This window comes from Salvelinus alpinus, chromosome 9 (assembly GCF_045679555.1).
Source record: "Salvelinus alpinus chromosome 9, SLU_Salpinus.1, whole genome shotgun sequence".
NCBI lineage: Eukaryota > Metazoa > Chordata > Actinopteri > Salmoniformes > Salmonidae > Salvelinus > Salvelinus alpinus.
In genome coordinates this window covers 48,831,971-48,852,754 of record NC_092094.1, presented here as the reverse complement: position 1 = coordinate 48,852,754, position 20,784 = coordinate 48,831,971, and the positions used below count along the sequence as shown (strand labels likewise).

Here is a 20,784-nt window from a genome sequence, read left to right as displayed (position 1 = left end):
ACGGGATTCATAGTGAAGATTCTAGGATGAGGGCTCTCAAAAGGCATGTAGGAAATGAAGTAGGCAGCAAAAGCTCAAAACTTAAATACTTAAGAAACTTGTGGAAACACAAAAGATTCACACAGTGCAGAATGATTTCCCAGTGGTTGTAAATACAATCTATTTTTCTACAGGATATTTATGTATTTATTTTTTTGCATAGTGGTCACATCACAATGTCAGGTGTCATCAAATAAAATGTTATTTGTCACATGCGCTGAATACAACAGGTGTAGTAGACCTTACAGTGAAATGCTTACTTACCCCAACTTGACCCCGACTTTATATAGTTGTATTGCTATTTAGGACGGGGCAAACTTGGGTCTTCTTTCCCCTCATTTTAAGATGGAATTCAGTCAAGACTACCTCTGACTGAAATGAAAGATTGTCTGCTTAGAATAATTTTGAGGCAAAATCCTTTCTAAAACATTTCAAAGCCTTATCAGTGCCCCTTTCCTGGTCAAAGGTAGTACACAATATAGGGACTAGGGTGCCATTTGGGAGGCTCAATGCAACCTGTGAGTATGGCTCTATTGGAGCATTCATGTCAAATCTTCCCATTTGATCTCCATTTCAAATTGAATCCCACCCTGATAGGAATATCAGATTGAAAGGGCTTCATTGTTGTTTATTCATACATCATCACAGGGACGGTTTTCAGAAAGTTGGGGAATCTATTGATAACAATTCAGACAAATCCTTTTCACTGCATCAGCAGAAGTGTGATAGTCATTTGCTGTGAGACATATTGTTTTATGACATAATTACATCATAATTGAATATATAAAGGAAAAGACAAAGGTTAAGAAAAAGGCTAATAGGATTTTAGGGTCATTTAGATGATATGCTTTACTGTTCTAAACTACTGTAACACAGTTAGTAACACTATATTACCATTTAGAGCCCACTGCTGTGGGAGTCTGTCAGATAGTGTGCCCATTAAATGGTACATCAAATCAGAAGGCAAGTGATAAATTATTCTGAAGTACTCAGATATATGGCAGCTGGCCGTAAGACTTACATGCTCCGGCAACTTCAAATATATACAACCTGAAGTACAGTGGGGCAAAAAAGTATTTAGTCAGCCACCAATTGTGCAAGTTCTCCCACTTAAAAAGATGAGAGAGGCCTGTAATTTTCGTCATAGGTACACTTCAACTATGACAGACAAAATGAGGAAAAAAAATCTAGAAAATCACATTGTAGGATTTTTAATGAATTTATTTACAAATTATGGTGGAAAATAAGTATTTGGTCACCTACAAACAAGCAAGATTTCTGGCTCAGACCTGTAACTTCTTCTTTAAGAGGCTCCTCTGTACTCCACTCGTTACCTGTATTAATGGCACCTGTTTGAACTTGTTATCAGTATAAAAGACACCTGTCCACAACCTCAAACAGTCACACTCCAAACTCCACTATGGCCAAGACCAAAGAGCTGTCAAAGGACACCAGAAACAAAATTGTAGACCTGCACCAGGCTGGGAAGACTGAATCTGCAATAGGTAAGCAGCTTGGTTTGAAGAAATCAACTGTGGGAGCAATTATTCGGAAATGGCAGACATACAAGACCACTGATAATCTCCCTCGATCTGGGGCTCCACGCAAGATCTCACCCCGTGGGGTCAAAATGATCACAAGAACGGTGAGCAAAAATCCCAGAACCACACGGGGGGACCTAGTGAATGACCTGCAGAGAGCTGGGACCAAAGTAACAAAGCCTACCATCAGTAACACACTACGCCGCCAGGGACTCAAATCCTGCAGTGCCAGACGTGTCCCCCTGCTTAAGCCAGTACATGTCCAGGCCCGTCTGAAGTTTGCTAGAGAGCATTTGGATGATCCAGAAGAAGATTGGGAGAATGTCATATGGTCAGATGAAACCAAAATATAACTTTTTGGTAAAAACTCAACTCGTCGTGTTTGGCGGACAAAGAATGCTGAGTTGCATCCAAAGAACACCATACCTACTGTGAAGCATGGGGGTGGAAACATCATGCTTTGGGGCTGTTTTTCTGCAAAGGGACCAGGACGACTGATCCGTGTAAAGGAAAGAATGAATGGGGCCATGTATCGTGAGATTTTGAGTGAAAACCTCCTTCCATCAGCAAGGGCATTGAAGATGAAACGTGGCTGGGTCTTTCAGCATGACAATGATCCCAAACACACCGCCCGGGCAACGAAGGAGTGGCTTCGTAAGAAGCATTTCAAGGTCCTGGAGTGGCCTAGCCAGTCTCCAGATCGCAACCCCATAGAAAATCTTTGGAGGGAGTTGAAAGTCCGTGTTGCCCAGCAACACGGCTCTAGAGGAGATCTGCATGGAGGAATGGGCCAAAATACCAGCAACAGTGTGTGAAAACCTTGTGAAGACTTACAGAAAACGTTTGACCTCTGTCATTGCCAACAAAGGGTATATAACAAAGTATTGAGATAAACTTTTGTTATTGACCAAATACTTATTTTCCACCATAATTTGCAAATAAATTCATAAAAAATCCTACAATGTGATTTTCTGGATTTTTTTTTCTCATTTTGTCTGTCATAGTTGAAGTGTACCTATGATGAAAATTACAGACCTCTCTCATCCTTTTAAGTGGGAGAACTTGCACAATTGGTGGCTGACTAAATACTTTTTTGCCCCACTGTATAGGGAGATGTACACATGTCAGTCACATCTCTAAGTATACTGCATTCAACACATGCATTTGTCTGGCAAGGAGACTACTCTCTTGTGATGTAGCATTGGTTAAAACATGACAACAGACAATGAAAAAGGAATCTTCAACCTCTTTTCAACCTTTGGATAAAAGCGTCTGCTAAATGGCGTACTTGATATTGAGCAACTCAGGGTATAGAATGTCAAAAGGAACAGAGGTGGCTTTGTACACTGGCCATCAGGGCCGGTTCCAGGCATAAGCAACATAAGCAGTTGCATAGGGCCCCCGACTGCTAGAGGGCCCCCCGACCAAAAATAAAGAAATAAACGTACCCCCCAAAAAATGTACTCAGTAAAATGTGGTTGTGCATATACATGAAGTATGTGGACACCCCTTCAAATTAGTGGATTCGGCTATTTCAGCCACACCCGTTGCTGACAGGAATATAAAATCAAGGACACAGCCATGCAATTTCCATAGGCCTTACTGGAGAGCTTAGTGACTTTCAACGTGGCATCGTTATAGAATGCCACCTTTCCAACAAGTCAGTTTGTAAAATGTCAGCATTGCTAGAGCTGCCCTAGTCAACTGTAAGTGCTGTTATTGTGAAGTGGAAATGTCCAGGAGAAACAACGGCTCAACCGCAAAGTGATAGGCCACACAATCTCACAGAACGGGACCGCCGAGTGCTGAAGAGTGTAACGCGTAAATATTGTCTGTCCTCGGTTGCAACACTCACTACCGCATTCCAAACTGCGTCTGGGAGCAACGTCAGGACAAGAACTGTTTGTCGGGAGCCTCATGAAATGGGTTTCCATGGCCGAGCAGCCGCACACAAGCCTTAAATCCCCATGCACAATGCCAAGCGTCGGCTAGAGTGGTGTAAAGCTCGCCGCAGTGGAAACACTTTCTCTGGAGTGATGAATCAAGCCTCACCATCTGGAACGACAGACGATTCTGGGTTTGGCGAATGCCAGGAGAATGCTACCTGTTCCAATGCATACTGCTAACTGCAAAGTTTGTTAGAGGAGGAATAATGGTCTGGGGCTGTTTTCCATGGTTCGGGCTGGGCCACTTAGTTCCAGTGAAAGGAAATCTTAACACTACAGCATACAATGCCGTTCTAGACGATTCTGTGCTTTTAACTTTGTGGCAACAGTGTGGGGAAAGCCCTGTCCTGTTTCAGCATGACAATTCCCCCCATGCACAAAGCGAGGTCCATACAGAAATGGTTTGTCGAGATCGGTGTGGAAGAACTTGACTCACCTGAACAGAGCCCTGACCTCAACCCCATCGAACACCTTTGGGATGAATTGGAACGCCGACAGCGAGCCAGGCCTAATCGCCCAACATCCGTGCCCGACCTCACTAATGCTCTTGTGGCTGAACATAAGAAAATCCCTGCAGCAATGTTCCAACATCTAGTGTTATAGCAGCAAAGGCGGGACCTAAGTCAATATTATTGCCCATGATTTTGGAATGAGATGTTTGACAAGCAGGTGTCCACATACTTTTGGTAGTGTAGTTTAGCCGGCTATCTAAACTAGTAATAATTATGGCCAAATGCCGTGCCCAGGGGCCCTGACCTCCAGAGGGCACCCATTTATTTTGTTAGTCATTCACACTCAGATATCTTATTAACATGGCATAGGTCATTACAAAATGTGTAGAATTGCAGGAAATTTGCTTTAAATCTGCAAACATTTCTATCCACCCCATGGCAAAATGGGTCAAATTGAAGGAAATAAACTGTAAAACTGCACTTTAAAAAAAATCTGTGCCCCATGGCATACTGAGTATAATTGCATGACATTTGTTATAAAAAGTTCTCACTGTCCCATAGCAAAATATGTAGAATTGCAGAAAACTTTCTTCAAACCTTACATTACACACCTTACACATGGAGTGTGTATGTGTGCCGTTCAGAGGGTGAATGGGTAAGACAAAAGATTTAAGATTGAATTGCCTTTGAACGAGGTATGGTAGTAGGTGCCAACAGTTTCCTGTGTGTATCAAGAATGGTCCACCAGCCAAAGCACATCCAGACAACTTGACACAACTGTGGGAAGCATTGGAATCAACATGGGCTAGTATCCCTATGGGACGCTTTTGACACCTTGTAGAGTCCATGCCTCGACAAGGGTGATCTGAGAGCAAAAGGGGTGCAATGGAATATTAGGAAGGTGTTCCTAATGTTTTGTACACTCAGTGTACAGCCAAACCAACAAGGAACTCTCTGAATTTGATATAAAACCATCTGTGTTCGTCATAGAACGATGGGACTAGTTTCTGTGGATGGACTCCTTCACGTGGTTGATTGCCCTTGTATATCTATCTGTCTATCTGAATGGTTGGTGGACCATTCTTGATACACACGGGACACTGTTGAGCGTCAAAAACCCAGCAGCGTTGCAGTTCTTGACAAACTCAAATCGGTGTGCCTGCACCTACTAACATACCCCGTTCAAAGGCACTTCAATACTTTGTCTTGCCCATTCACCCTCTGAATGGCACACATACACAATCCATGTCTCAATAGTCTCAAGGCTTAAAAATCCTTCACTAACCTGTCTCTTCCTCTACACTGTGACATCAATAAGGGATCATAGCTTTCACCTGGATTCACCTGGTCCATCTATGTCATGGGAAGAGCACTCATGTTTTGTACACTCACTGCTTTAATACTGCTAATGAATTTGTCAGACAGCAATGTTGTATTTCACACTAGAAACTCTGAATTCAATATACTGTATATGATTCATCAAGCCCTTCTCTGCCAAGGCAGAGTTAGAGGAAGATGTAAGTACGCATTTCACCTGTTCTACTCAGCGCATGTGATAAATATATTGATTCGATTTTCTAATAGAAGATATTTGTCGCCATCTTGAGGCCTTTTCTACCTCTTTCAGGGCCGTGCCAATTAAATAAATACATGAATGTCAGGCAACTTCAGACCGTCTCTCGTGATTATACCCTGATGAAGACAGCTTGGCTGTCGAAACGTTGGTAATTACATTTTTGCATCTGAGCTCCTAGAGTGTGCGGCTCTCCTTTATTTTTAAACTTCAGACCGTCTAACACCAATATAGCTTTTGTTGAGCAAACAAATATCACCATCAAGTTGACATACATCAATTCACTTTTATTCATTTACATTATTTCTACTATAATATAAAGCTCCATAATGAATATCTTAATACTGCACTATGGATACCATTATATACCCTTATAGAAGTCATAAAATGACTAAGCCTAGTTCATACCCTTCGTGTGCAACACAAGAACGCTTCACAAAATGCTGATCCTGCGTTCTTGTGTAGTGTTTTTTGTGTAGCTGCTTGTAGTTATTTCTTGTGTACGTATGTAGGGTATAAACTACACTTTAGTCACATGTCATCAAATTAGTACCTAAATTAAAATGAAAAATTATAAAAGATACAATATTAATCAAAATCTGCAATACAAATGGTTTATTAAAACAACCATTAAAAAGGATGTAAGTGATTGAAAAATAAAATACATAGTTCCTCAAAGCCCAAAAAGTTTAGCACCACTTTCCTAATCGTAAGAGTAGAAGCTGCTGTCGGCCTACCCTCCTTGTCATTTTTTAATTTAGGCTAAATATCTACATCAAATTTAGAGGCTGCAATGGACGTGGATCAATGATTACAATAGGGAGAGGGCATCAGATGTACAGCACATCTAGTCAATTGGTTGGGCTTCTTATCTTATCTTCCTAATCACAGGAGAAGCTGTAGATGTCTGAATGACATTTAGAAGCTCACATTCCTAGTTACAGGAGTGGGAGCTAATAAGGGATCAAAAGACCCAGATGGAATTTTGGTGTTAAGTAGCCTATAGTGGATCTTCCTTAAGGAGTATAAACTAATGGTAAGCTAGTCCACTGACAGCCTGGTTCAAATATAGCAGCATTAGGGGACTCAAAATGAAAACAGAAATGAACAACAAAAATAAAAATGTTGTATTGAGGCCAGTTGTGGTGTCCTCCTCAGATGTAGCCTGGCAAAAGCAACTGACATGGGCTGCACGTCATCCAGGCTACCCATCAGAGGACCCAGAGGACTTGCAGGTGACCAAGCGTTTCCAGGCCTTCTGGACTCCCCAGAAGAAGCCCCGGATGCCTTTCCTCATCTTGGATAATTTAACTGGCAAGAAGATGAAAATATGTAAGAATTTCAGATGGACAATTGTCTGACAAAACAACAATTTATTACTTATTTTTATATAATTGTCCCATAAGAACATTTCCCCCCAGGAATACTCACTCATAGGTGGAGAATCCACAGCAATGTACATCTCTGGCTGGTCTGTAGTGTCTTTAAGGACAATGCTCATCTTGGACTGTGATCAGAATTCAAAGATGCACAATTAAACATCAATTTCACTTCCTTTACATATTCCTATAATTATACAACTATATTTACTGGTGCCGATATCAAAAAGCACAACCAATGACCATTCAAGAGTAATCTGAGCTTGTCTTACCTTTCTGCCGGTGGCATAATGCACCCCCTCAGATTCCACATCCTCCACATCATCACTGCATGAGTCTTCAAGGTCTGAGGTCTCGCTGGGCACTGAGGGTTTCAAGATGGCCAGTAGCTTGTGGGAAACAATGACAGAGACAATGGAAAGCATCTCCTGATCCTCAAATAAATCGTCAATTTTCAAGGAGCGTTTCAAACGCTTGACCTTCCCAAGGTCAGTGTAGATGGCATCTGCCAGCTTCGATGTCATCTTAGAATTGAAACTTTTTTGCTGGCTTCCCATTTCCTCAATCAGATATTTGGCCACCTCATCATCGAACAATCGGATCAGCTCAGTCACCAGATCACTGATCTGGATGCGCTGATGTTTGTTGGTCCTTTTTGGCATACGGCATATCTTCTTGACAAGCTTCATCAGGACTTCTTCTAATATAAGCTCCCTAATGAAGCTGCTGGAACCGGATGTCACTTGTTCCACAGTGGACCACTCCGGCTGTTCAATCTCAGTCTTGATGCTGCTCTGCTCAGCTTTCTTATTCAAAGATTGACGGGTTGTCATTTCATTAAACAAGGCTGTCAATTCTTTCAAGTTGAGTGTAGATTCCAGATTTTTGGTGCCTTGAAGTTTGGATGGTGCATCCATAATTGCGTTCGTGACAAGACAGACAATGTCCTTGTGCAGCTTGGGTGCCTTGTGGCACAGTATCTTCTGTAGGGCTTCCTCTGTGCCATAGCGTTGCATCAACTTTCTATGCACAGACAGCACCAGCTGAAAGATGTCTGTTGCCTTCAGGCAGACATTTGCTTCCCTCCACCTGTTAGTCACCCTCACCCACAGAGCACTGGACAGCTTGTTGGTCACATCCTCAACTAGGGTCCAGCTGGCCAGTTTATCCTGGGTCCGAGGAACAATCAGAGACCGCAGCCGGACAATGATATCCATCACCGCCTCTACGTGAACAATAATATACACCGGTTGGGATGCCTTCACCTCAGCCGAGCCACATCGGCTCTTAACCATGACCTTGTCCTGGTCTGTCCTTAGGCAGATGTCTGAGGAGAGCGGCCGGACAGAGACTTTGGGTACGATTGAACCCAGACGGTTGACTTCCCTGGTGACTGCACTCGCAATGGCTGTTGTCATCTCCCCGCTGCCGCGGCTCAAAGCTCGCCTCAGAGCATCAGGAGAGCCCATGTGCTCCTCCAGCTCTCTGCAGAGGGCACTTACAATCCTTGCACTTGAGGGGCGGGAGTACGGCGTCTTGAGATCCTTGGTCATTTCCAATGCTGAGGTAACGTCTGGGGAATCGGACATGTCCCGAAGGACAGAAACCACCATGTCCATTGCCACATCAGAGAGAGTGGTGGTTGGGGATGACACAGGTGATGCAAAGTCCTCTGAGTCAAGCTCATACCCATGAAGCAGCTTGGTGATCAGGTCTACAACCACCTCTGGTGTGGAATGTAGACTGGGAGAGTCCTTGTCGGAGGTCTCAATCATACAGGATTCAATTTCACTCAAAGCCCCTCTGACCATGATGTTTGTCTCAGAGTCATCGGGTACATTGTTCTCTTTGAGAGGTTTGATACCTGCCTCACACAGCTCTTTCACATGGATGTTCTCGGAAGACATCACTGCTTCTTGAATAGTAGGTGGTTGATTGGCTATGGTTGTAGCCATGATTGTCCTTACCATCAGAGGACAAAGCTTCGCAACCAGTTCATACTGTAGCTTAAAGCTCTCAGAGCGGCTGTCGTTCATGGGTACCTCAGGGATGTCAAGGCCCTGAAATAGCATCTTCCGTACCAGTTTGCCCACTACACCCTCCAGTAGGCAATTAGTAGGGCTCGGGGTCTCATTCCCTCTGCCACTGGTGCTGGAAGGTAACTCTTGCTTCTTGTGAAGGCCATGAATGGCCTCACTTTGCGCAATACAACCCTCAACAGGCAACTCCTCTACTGCAATCGTGTGCACAACCACATTCACGTCGTTGGTGTGGGGTCCAATCAAAAGCTTTTTATAGGTTGGGTCTGTGACATATTGTAAAACACCCCCGCCTGTCTTTAAGTTCTGAGCTTTATCTCCAAATGTCCTATCCAGGAGACACAATACTGACTCAGATAGTGGGTCAGTGAACTCCTGGAGCTCTAGGCTGCTCTCAACTTCGAAGGGGCTGAGGCTGCAGCTGATCTGGGAGCTGTAATAAGAAGCCTGCAGCTCTCTCTTGGACTCCAATGTGTCATGCAACTTTGGATATAAGGCATCTGCAATGGAGTCTGTGAGCCGCTCATCCAAATTAACAGAGAAAATATTATTCAGGCTTTTGTTGGAAGCCTCCTCTTTGGTTTTCCTCAGGATGTCCCGCACAGCTTCCCTTGGGGCAGAACCAGAAGTGCAAGCATGTCCATTGGATGGTGTCTGGGTGCCAGTAAGGGATTCCTTGATCAAGAAACTCTGGAGTTCGGTGGCCACTTCCTTACACATCTCCCTTCTGATCTTCAGAACAGCAGGTGTCAGTGTAGCTTTCTCTGAGGTCAAAGGTGTCAGAACTCTGGTCAAAGTTGAGGGGCATCTGAGATGATCACCCAGACCCTCTAAGTCATCAGAGCAGGACACCTTGGCAACTTGAAATAAAACCGAACTAATAAGGTTCTGAGCCACAGCAGATGATTTTGCTGATGCTGCCTGGAGTGTCTCTAAACTAACCTGATTGGAGGCAGCCATCTTTGTTGTTGCCCTGGTAATGATGTTACTCACAGGCTTGATGGAGTAGCTCATAAACTGGGATCTCAGGCTTTCAAAGACTCCCTTCACTCTTTCTGCCTTCAGGTCTTTGTCAGTGGCAAATACACACGACTGAACAGCATGGAGAGATACAGGGAGAGGAAAGCCCAAGGGTGAAGCCACATCTGTGATATGGATGGAGGACTCTGAGGGTGTCCCATCAAGGCGCCTCTGCAGCAACTTTATCATCTCCAGGACTCTGGCATTGTCCTGTGGTGAGATGGAGCACTCTCCTGAGAGGTTCTCACTGTCTAGTGTGTTCTGGATTCCAAGCAGTGTTGTGCTGAGTATCCTCCTGTCATGGGGAAGCACTCCCCTCAGTGCAGAAGAGGACCGGCTCTGTGGTGCTGGTGTGCTGCATGGTGTTGATGCACCAGAGACGTCACTTCCACTGTCATCATCTTTTTTGGTCCTCATTATAATAAGGATTTCGTCAATGATCTCATCACTGTAGACTTCTAAGTCCTCTGTGATAACATGGGCCGTTGGGGTGGCGATACTCAGAGTACGACCCCCAAGAAGTTTGAAGGACGTCTCCGACCCACTGCCAAGAGGGCCAACAGACACACATTGCAGTGTTTCGCTGGATGATGAAGAACAACTGGAGGAGAGATCAAGCAGCTCCTCCTCCAAAGTCGGAGAGGAGGAAAGAATTCCCTCCATTTTCAGGACAGAGATAACATCCGCAAGTGTTGAATCTACAAGGTCCTCACCTAGTGGGCTACTCCTTAAGTGGCTGACAAACACCCTTGTAGGAGAATGGGAGACTGTGGTGGGAGATGGAGAGCCCTCCTCACCATTCACACTTGACCGCGCCTCCACAATTGCTAAAGACTTGGAGATGACGGAACATACAAGCTCGCCAGCCCGCTCAATAATGGAGGGGAGGGAAACATCCAAAGGGGCTGGAGGTGTCACACTCCCTCCTTGGCCATTTCTATCTTGGCTGAGGCAGATCGACGAGACCTCAGTAGCAAATTGATTCTCGCGCACAGGGCTGCTGCTAGAGTCATGTCCAGGAACAGTTGAAATAGAGCTCACAGCCAGGGAGCAAGGAATGTCACTCCTACTGTCTAAAAGCTTGATGGAGCACGAGGAGGGGCAGCTGCTGGAGGGGAGGTTGGTGTTGGTCTCTTCGCTGGAGAGTAAGGAGGAGAAAGGGGCCAAGGTCAGTTTGACAGGGATGACATGCCCACGACCTACCACAGCAGATAAGGTTCCAGAGTAGTCAGTGGCAGTAGGTGGTTTAGCAGATTGTGGTTTAGCAGATTGTAGTTTAGCAGGTGGTGGTTTAGCAGATCGTAGTTTAGCAGGTGGTGGATTAGCAGATTGTAATTTAGCAGGTGGTGGTTTAGCAGATTGTGGTTTAGCAGATCGTAGTTTAGCAGGTGGTGGTATAGCAGATCGTAGTTTAGCAGGTGGTGGTTTAGCAGATTGTAATTTAGCAGGTGGTGGTTTAGCAGATGGTGGTTTAGCAGATGGTGGTTTAGCAGATGGTGGTTTAGCAGGTGGTGGTTTAGCAGATTGTGGTTTAGCAGGTGACGGTTTATCAGATGGTGGTTTAGCAGGTGATGGTTTAGCAGGTGGCGGTTTGGCAGATTGGGGCCTGGTAGAACGTGGCCTAGTAGCCAGGAGGTTCTTAGTAGAGATCTGACTGGAGGAAGAGTGTGCTCGTTCCTCACTGGACAGAGAACTGCTGCTACAACAAGTCTGGACAGCAGTGACTGGTTCATCAATGGAGATTGGGGAGGACCTACTGTCAGGACTCTGAGTGAGACAGATCACATTGACTTTGGAGAGTAAGGAGGTACAGCTGACAGAGCCCTGGGTTGAATCTTCGTTGGTGTCTTTGCTGATGGGGAGCATACTCTCTGCAGCACTTTCTGAAGCTCTCAGCCTTATAAGGTCAACCAAGGCAGGGATCAGGATGCTATTTACCTCCTCCAATACTGAGCTTGTTATGTGCCCAATCATGAGCAGCAAGTCCCTAACAGTAATCTGTATATATGAACACAGAAAGGTACATCAACAGAATTGATTAAGATTTACAGTATGTTGGAAATCAAAACACATGTTAATCCATATCCAAAATATTTTTTAAGTAAATATAACAAGTATACCTTTCATTTTTTGTTGTTGCAATTATTCTATATCAAATGTGTGGTCTCCATTGTTGCAACTTAATCATCTTCCTCATCTAGACTTTTTACATTTACCAAAGTGGCAAACGCATATTACATCATATCATCCAAATACAGTGGCAAGACAAAGTATATGAACCCTATTGGAATTATCTGAATTTCTGCATGAATTGGTCATAAAATTAGATTTAATCTTCATCTAAGTCACAACAACAGATTAACACATTCTGCTTAAAATAATAACACACAAATGATTGTATTTTTCTTGTCTATACTGAATACATCATTTAAACATTCACAGTGTAAGTTGAAAAAAGTATGTGAACCCCGAGGCTAATGACTTCTCCAAAAGCTAATTGGAGTCAGCTAACCTGGAGTACAATCATTGAGACCAGATTAGAGATGTTGGAGATTGGAGATGTTGGAGATGTTGGTTAGAGCTGCCCTAAAAAAACACTCAGTTTGCTATTCACAAGAAGCATTGTCTGATGTGAACCATGCCTCAAACAAAAGAGATCTCAGAAGACCCAAGATTAAGAATTGTTGACTTGCATAAAGCTGGAAAGGGTTACAAAAGTATCTCTAAAAGCCTTGATGTTCATCACTCCACGGTTACACAAACTGTAGATAAATGGAGAAAGTTCAGTACTGTTGCTACTCTCCCTAGGAGTGGCCTTCCTGCAAAGATGACTGCAAGAGCACAGCGCAGAATGCTCAATGAGGTTAAGCAGAATCTTAGAGTGTTAGCTGAAGACTTAAATAAGTCTCTGGAACATCCTAACATCTCTGTTGACGAGTCTACGATACGTAAAACACTAAACAAGAATGGTGTTCATGGGAGGACACCACGGAAGAAGCCACCGACTGTCCAAATAAAAACATTGCTGCACGTTTGAATTTTGCAAAAGAGCATCTGGATGTTCCACAGCGCTACTGGCAAAATATTCTGTGGAGAGATGAAACTAAAATTTTGTTGTTTGAAAGGAGCACACAACACTGTGTGGAGAAAACAAAAGCACAGCACACCAATTTCAAAACCTCATCCCAACTGTAAAGTATGGTGAAGGGAGCATCATATCATGGTTTGGAGCTGCTTTGCTGCCTCGGGGTCTGGACAGCTAGCTATCATCGATGGAAAAATGTATTGCCAAGTTTATCAAGACATTTTGTTGGAGAATTTAAGGTCGTTCGCCAATTGAAGCTCAACAGAAGTTGGGTGATGCAACAGGACAACGACCCAAAACACCGAAGTAAATCAACAACAGAATGGCTGCAACAGAAGAAAATATGCCTTCTGTAGTGGCCCAGTCAGAGTACTGACCTCAACCCGATTGAGATGCTGTGGCAGGGCCTCAAGAGAGCGGTTCACACCAGACATCCCAAGAATATTGCTAAACTGAAACAGTTTTGTAAAGAGGAATGGTATAAAATTCCTCCTGACCGTTGCGCAGGTCTGATCTGCAACTACAGAAAACGTTGAGGTTATTGCTGCCAAAGTAGGGTCAACCATTTATTAAAACCAAGGGTTCACATAAACTCAGCAAAAAAAGAAACGTCCTCTCACTGTCAACTGTATTTATTTTCAGCAAACTTAACATGTGTAAATAATTGTATGAACATACAAGATTGAACAACTGAGACATAAACTGAACATGTGGCTAACAGAAATGGAATAATGTGTCCCTGAACAAAGGGGGGGGGGGGGGGGGGTTCAACATCAAAAGTAACAGTCAGTATCTGGTGTGGCCACCAGCTGCATTAAGTACTGCAGTGCATCTCCTCCTCATGGACTGCACCAGATTTGCCAGTTCTTGCTGTGAGATGTTACCCCACTCTTCCACCAAGGCACCTGCAAGTTCCAGGACATTTCTGGGGGGGATGGCCCTAGCCCTCACCCGCCGATCCAACAGGTCCCAGACGTGCTCAATGGGATTGAGATACGAGCTCTTCGCTGGCCATGGCAGAACACGGACATTCCTGTCTTGCAGGAAATCTCGCACAGAACGAGCAGTATGGCTGGTGGCATTGTCATGCTGGAGGGTCATGTCAGGATAAGCCTGCAGGAAGGGTACCACATGAGGGAGGAGGTTGTCTTCCCTGTAACGCACAGCGTTGACACTGCCTGGAATAACAACAAGCTCAGTCCGATGATGCAGTGACACACCGCCCAAGACCATGACAGACCCTCCACCTCCAAATCGATCCCGCTCCAGAGTACAGGCCTCGGTGTAACGCTCATTCCTTCGACGATAAACGCGAATCCGACCATCACCCCTGGTGAAACAAAACCATGACTCGTCAGTGAAGAGCACTTTTTGACAGTCCTGTCTGGTCCAGCGATGGTGGGTTTGTGCCCATTGGCGACGTTGTTGCCGGTTTCCTTACAACAGGCCTACAAGCCCTCAGTCCAGCCTCTCTCAGCCTATTGCGGACAGTCTGAGCACTGATGGAGGGATTGTGCGTTCCTGGTGTAACTCGGGCAGTTGTTGTTGCCATCCTGTACCTGTCCCGCAGGTGTGATGTTTGGATGTACCGATCCTGTGCAGGTGTTGTTACACGAGGTCTGCCACTGCGAGGACGATCAGCTGTCCGTCCTGTCTCCCTGTAGCGCTGTCTTAGGCGTCTCACAGTACGGACATTGCAATTTATTGCCCTGGCCACATCTGCAGTCCTCATGCCTCCTTGCAGCATGCCTAAGGCACGTTCACACAGATGAGCAGGGACCCTGGGCATCTTTCTTTTGGTGTTTTTCAGAGTCAGTAGAAAGGCCTCTTTAGTTTCCTAAGTTTTCATAACTGTGACCTTAATTGCCTATCGTCTGTAAGCTGTTAGTGTCTTAACGACCGTTCCACAGATGCATGTTCATTCATTGTTTATGGTTCATTGAACAAGCATGGGAAACAGTGTTTATACCCTTTACAATGAAGATCTGTGAAGTTATTTGGATTTATACGAATTATCTTTGAAAGACAGGGTCCTAAAAAAGGGAGGTTTATTTTTTTGCTGAGTGTACTTTTTCCACCCTGCACTGTGAATGTTTACACGGTGTGTTCAATAAAGACATGAAAAAGTAAAATTATTTGTGTGTTATTAGTTTAAGCAGACTGTGTTTGTCTATTGTTGTGACTTAGATGAAGATCAGATAACATTTTATGACCAATTTACACAGAAGTCCAGGTAATTCCAAAGGGTTCACATACTTTTTCTTGCCACTGTACTTGGATATGGATTTCCCAGGAGATGGGAGACAGGGAAGCAGTAATATGTCTACATCCCCCAAAGAGTGAAAGCTGGGAACATGTTCATGACCAAAATGACCTACCACTGACGGGCTAGCTGAATGTGGTGAGCAGGTCATCACAGTAGACAAGGTTCCAGAGTGATCAGAGTCACTGCTAGGTCTTTCAGTTGGTGGTCTGGCAGAACGTGGTCTGGCAGTATGTAGCCTAGCAACCTCGAGGTTCTCAGTCGAGATCTGACTGGAAAGAGTGTCCATCGAGGAGGTGGAGTGTCTGAAGGGAGAGTCCATTACCAGAGGTGTGTGTGTCTCCATGCCCAGGGGTCTCCAATCTCCCATCTGGCTACCAGGCTAAGAGAGACGGGTGAGAGAGAGAGGCAAATGGATGAAGATACCAACAGAAACACTGAGGTCCTACTGCTGCTTAAGCAACTATGAGTTGATATCAGCCCTAGGAGTGCCGCTGTTCCATCCTTACCTGTCCAGTTCGGCGCTCCAGGCGCAGCTCCCTGCACACTTCTCTTTCCAGCTCCTCAAGCCTGAGGCGTCGTTTCACATCCCAAGCCAGTTCGGCCAAGTAAAGGTTCTTCCCCTCTTCCATTTCACTCTGAAACCTTCACATACAAGGGAACATAAAACATGATTTACCTTCATTTTTCTACAACTCAAACTGTCCACCATATCTATTTCTTAAGTTATTGCTAGATAGGAGGTCAACGTGATTCCACACCTTTGCTTATGTTTTTTTTAACAAATTTGGGTAAAAGATTCTAATAACACTCACGTGTTCTTGAAGTAGTTTCTACCCTTGGCAATGAGCCATTCTCTAATATCCGTCAGTGAGATGTGGGACGGAACCTCCCCTTGCTGCTGCAAGACTAGGAACTGCTTCAAAAGATTTTTCTGATAGAGAGAGAGAGAGAGATTAATTTGCACCCTTGCCTTCCACAAGTTTTTCCTGGTCTTGTCACGTGATCAGAAAACCCTTTCCCGATCCATGAGCGACAGCAAGTTACATACACAGTTGAAATAAAACGCATGGAAAGGTGTGTCTTACAATATAGCTTTTGTGTTTTTATAATTGTGCATCTAGAAAGTAGACCACTCTAACCTGCTGGGCACAGCACTGCTTCTCCCACAGCAACTGAACTGACTTGATGTAGCCACTGTAGCGATTGTACTCTTTACACGTACACAGCACCTGAAAGGGAGGCGCCACAAAAGAGTCATTTTTAGAGGAAGTTCATGTGTACAAACACCCAATCCCAAATCTACCTCTAACCCCTACCCCAATATTGATTGATTTTGCCTTTATTTAACCAGGTAAGACATTAAGAACACATTTTCTTTTACAACCTGCACTAACAATGACCATATGCACTTGTAGATTTGGATTTGTGTAAACTAAGCAAAATGGCAAACATTTCACCTAGCCATCATATTGCTTACACCTGTCCAATTTTCTCAGTTCCATATAAGTGTCACATTTAGATTTTGGAAAGAAAAAGGAGGTTTGCCATGCCTTCTCATTTGAGGTGATGAGGCCTTGCTTCACCAGCCGCTTCTTCCTTTCCGGATGGCGGAAAAAACACTTGAGGTGTTTGTCGTGGAGGCAGTTATAACTAACATCTATGACTCTCATGTTGGGGTCCAACAGGTCAAACCCTGGGGTCTCCTGATGGAGCTGTGGATTGTGTTTTAACAAACCTCAAAGTCAGGGCAATGGATACTACAGTGGGAATGGTTGTGGAATTAGGACTGGAAATGGGAAGGAAGTCATTAAAAATATATAATTAGGTAACATTTAATTTGAAAGAAATTGAGGATCTCAGATCATTTGGAATGTCATACTATCACACTAACCTTCTCCCCCAGTTTTCCTCTGAAGAATACAGGGAATGTCCTCTCTGGGGCTTCCTGTAACCCCTACAAAGACAGAGACAATCATGACAAAAGACATGGGGTTTTGGTAAGGGTTTTGATAGTAGACCCCATCCCTGTCACTTGGTTTGCAATAATTCCACCTTTTGCCAATTCACTTTGCATGAAAAATGTTGAATCAAGCTCATATCTATAACAAATTTGTTTGATCCATTTACATTGTTAAACTATTCTTAAAGTAGTCAACTAGCCGTAGGCCTACATGATGACTGATTCTGTAGGCTACATATTCATCTCATAGACTTTCATCATCCATCTTTAGAATTATACAAATGTGAAGCGACATTAATATGAAGAACGAACAAAGCATTATCCTAGGCCTACTCACATTTTCTTCTTCTTTGCCCGCACTTTTTGACATAGTAGGCATATTGACTAATATTGTAAACAAGTGATGTCATAACGGAAACTTGATTATCCTGTGTCTCCAGAAAAGGTAGGCCCTATGCCCCCCAAACGTCCGCTATCTGATAGACCTATGTTGTTGTACTGATATAAACACTATGAAAGGATATTGTAGCCTTAACCTATTGATATAGTCTACAGGCTTATTTATGGTGTGCCCGCTCCATAAAGCGCAGCTCCAGTTGTGCCTGGGCATGCTGCAACAGGTGCACTCTGTTGCCAAGCCTTCCACAGAATCATACCTCAACCCTAAAATGTGATCCACATGTATTCGATTTCGAAACTGTCAAGTTATTTGCAGTGATGGATTTAAAGCATTATCACGACTAACAGGCTGACTACACCAAATGAATTTAGAAATCTATATTATTCAATTATTGCACCCACACTGCTTGGGCGCGCCAACGAGCGTCTGCATAGCAAAGTGCTAAAATAGAAGTCAGTTCTATTTCTGATGCAGATCGCACTGCAAGTCCTGCCTCTCCCATCTCCTCATTGGTTTATAGAAGCAGGTACCCACGTGCCATCTCCTCATTGGTTATACCCAAGTGGGTGACTGAAAAACGAACGAGGTCAGTGGCGGTAACGCACCTAATTTATGAAAGTTGCCAATCGCAATATAAAATCAAGAGAAGAAAAAGCCTGGAAGGAGGAGAGATGACTAGAAACGATTCGGTTGACCGTTTTATGTGTGAATTAATTGGTGGAGTAGAGGACCTTGGTTCACATAGGGTCATGTCTGGCGAGTCAGTGGACAAGTTTCCTGCCTCTATTGTATTGTGTTTTGGAGAAAATGGGGGTCGTATTAGCAGTAACTGCAAAAAGTTACTGTGAAACCAAGGTAAATGGCAGTAACTGAACTTAGTGCCTTTTAGCTTGGTTTCAACCTGCCCTTGGCTGCAGTTACTGCGTTTTACCTTGGTATCATATCATTTTATTCTGATAGTGATGCAATCGAACCTGTATGACACTGACTGACAGCTACACACACATACATTGCTAATCTAGGGATACAACACCATGGCACAGCATTCCCAGGGGAAAATGATGGTTGAACTTGCTCTGAAACGCCGATATCCAGACACTGGTAAGAACTAGCTAGCTAAGTAGATCTGACATCAAAATTATTAGCTAGCTAGCAAGCTAAGCTAGCTAACTAGCTAGCGAGCATAGACTAACAATGCGACCTGCTCTCATAAGATATCTGCAATTGATACTAACGTCAATCTATTAGCCATATAATGAATTATATTCTGACATTTCATCTGATGGTTTCTTTGAATCAGTACACCATACACACGATTTCTAGCCAGTGACAGCCACCTAGCTAAAACTGACGCGCCCCTACCAAAAGGTCAAAACCTACCTAGCTAGCATTAGCATGAAGCAATAGATTTGTGCTACATGTTCCCATAAGAGACGATCAGCAGTTTATACTAGCTTCAATCTATTATACCTAGAATTAATATAATCCTTGTAGTTGTATTCTGACATTCAATGGGTTATTTGAATCCGTAACGTTACACCACACACACGATCTCTAGCCAGCTGACGGTCAGTTGGACGTGCACCCCATACTGAATTGTCAAAAGCCACGCACACTCGTTTTCCGGATGAGCGCACACACAGCATTGCTAGCTCATTAATAATATATCTACTCACATGTTCAGGGTTTCTGGTTTTCTTTTATATTCCAGTATTGCGTGACTGTCCTGGTCAGGAAAGTTAAAATCCCAAATTGTATCCATCCCCTTTGTTGGTGGCATATGTAATTAGTACAACAAGCTTTGACATGCCAAACGTGTGCTCAATGTGTCTGCTTCAGTGCCATCTTTACATGAATGCGGAAAAAACTGTTTTGCATGACTTCCACCAATCCCTGTGGTCTAGATGATTAGTATCTATGCGGATCAAAATTGCCATGTGAGGGTGTATTAGGACAGTACAACCACGTCAATACTAGGTTTTATTCCTGTCAATGTCCATCCATGCCATTTTTTTGTATTTGTAAATAAAAATGAATATGTAAGAGCCTTTTTGGGAGCAGGGGATTTACACATAACCCCAGACATGCACCCTTTTCCATACATTTTTCAGTGTAATCAATACAAAAACTGTCTACAGTCAATCATTTCAAGGCTAGGCCTATAGCGATAGAAATTGACTTACTTTTCGGGCCTCGTCGCCGTCCATGCTACAAGTCTAGGCCTACTTCGGTATCCAAAATGAGCCGGTAAAACATCGTACTTCATCTGAGGTTGCCAAAGCTTGAATGCTACTGAATATTAAACTGGCTTAGAAATAAGAATGAATAGAAATTCCAAAATACCATTGAAATTATTGCGTCACAATACCAGGCAGCCATTGGGAGTGTACCCATGAGTTTACCAGTCAATTTCCAGGGTTAGAGTTCCAAGCCCATTCTATTCATTCTTATTTCTGTGAGCCCAGGCCTACTCCCATCATGATGTAATTTGCAATTCACATCATTAAGCATAAATCATAGACCACAGACGCCGAGACGCACTATTTTGCTCAAAATATATAGATTTTACCCTTTGGTGTAAGCTATACAGTACCAGTCAGAAGTTTGGATGCACCCACTCATTCAAGGGTTTTTCTTTATTTTTTACTATTTTCTACATTGTAGAATAGTGAAGACATCAAAACTATGAAACACATATGGAATCATGTAGTAACCAAAAAAGTGTTAAAACAAATCCAAATATATTTGAGATTCTTCAAAGTAGCCACCCTTTGCCTTGATAACAGTTTTGCACACTCTTGGCATTCTATCAGCCAGCTTCACCTGGAATGCTTTTCCAACAGTCTTGAAAGAGTTCCCACATATGCTGAGCAATTGTTGGCTGCTTTTCCTTCACTCTGCGGTCCAATTAATCTCAAACCATCTCAATTAGGTTGAGGTCAGGTGATTGTGGAGGCCAGGTCATCTGGTGCATCACTCCATCACTCATCTTGGTCAAATAGCCCTTACACAGCCTGGAGGTGGGTTAGGTCATTGTCCTGTTGAAAAACAAATGACACTCCCACTAAACACAAACCAGATGGG

The 20,784-nt window shown here is 43.7% G+C and overlaps 1 protein-coding gene across 4 annotated transcripts; it reads right to left on the bottom strand.

The window, feature by feature from the left end:
- Window positions 1–4,469: 4,469 nt before the first annotated feature.
- Window positions 4,470–20,181, bottom strand: LOC139530249 (platelet binding protein GspB-like). 4 transcript variants are annotated; one of them, XM_071326466.1, is made up of 10 exons: window positions 19,884–20,181; window positions 17,232–17,294; window positions 16,891–17,052; window positions 16,480–16,569; window positions 16,153–16,271; window positions 15,847–15,982; window positions 15,453–15,719; window positions 7,203–11,987; window positions 6,983–7,058; window positions 4,470–6,862 (listed from the first exon to the last, which is right to left on the bottom strand). In XM_071326466.1, exons 1-10 carry the CDS (start codon window positions 19,905–19,907, stop codon window positions 6,756–6,758), a joined length of 5,829 nt encoding a protein of 1,942 aa, XP_071182567.1. In that variant the 5' UTR covers window positions 19,908–20,181; the 3' UTR covers window positions 4,470–6,755. The 4 variants fall into 4 exon arrangements, with proteins under 4 accessions (XP_071182567.1, XP_071182568.1, XP_071182566.1 ...); XM_071326467.1 differs by lacking the exon at window positions 19,884–20,181 and adding an exon at window positions 19,377–19,637; XM_071326465.1 differs by lacking the exon at window positions 19,884–20,181 and adding an exon at window positions 17,638–18,548.
- Between the last annotated feature and the right edge of the window lie 603 nt (window positions 20,182–20,784).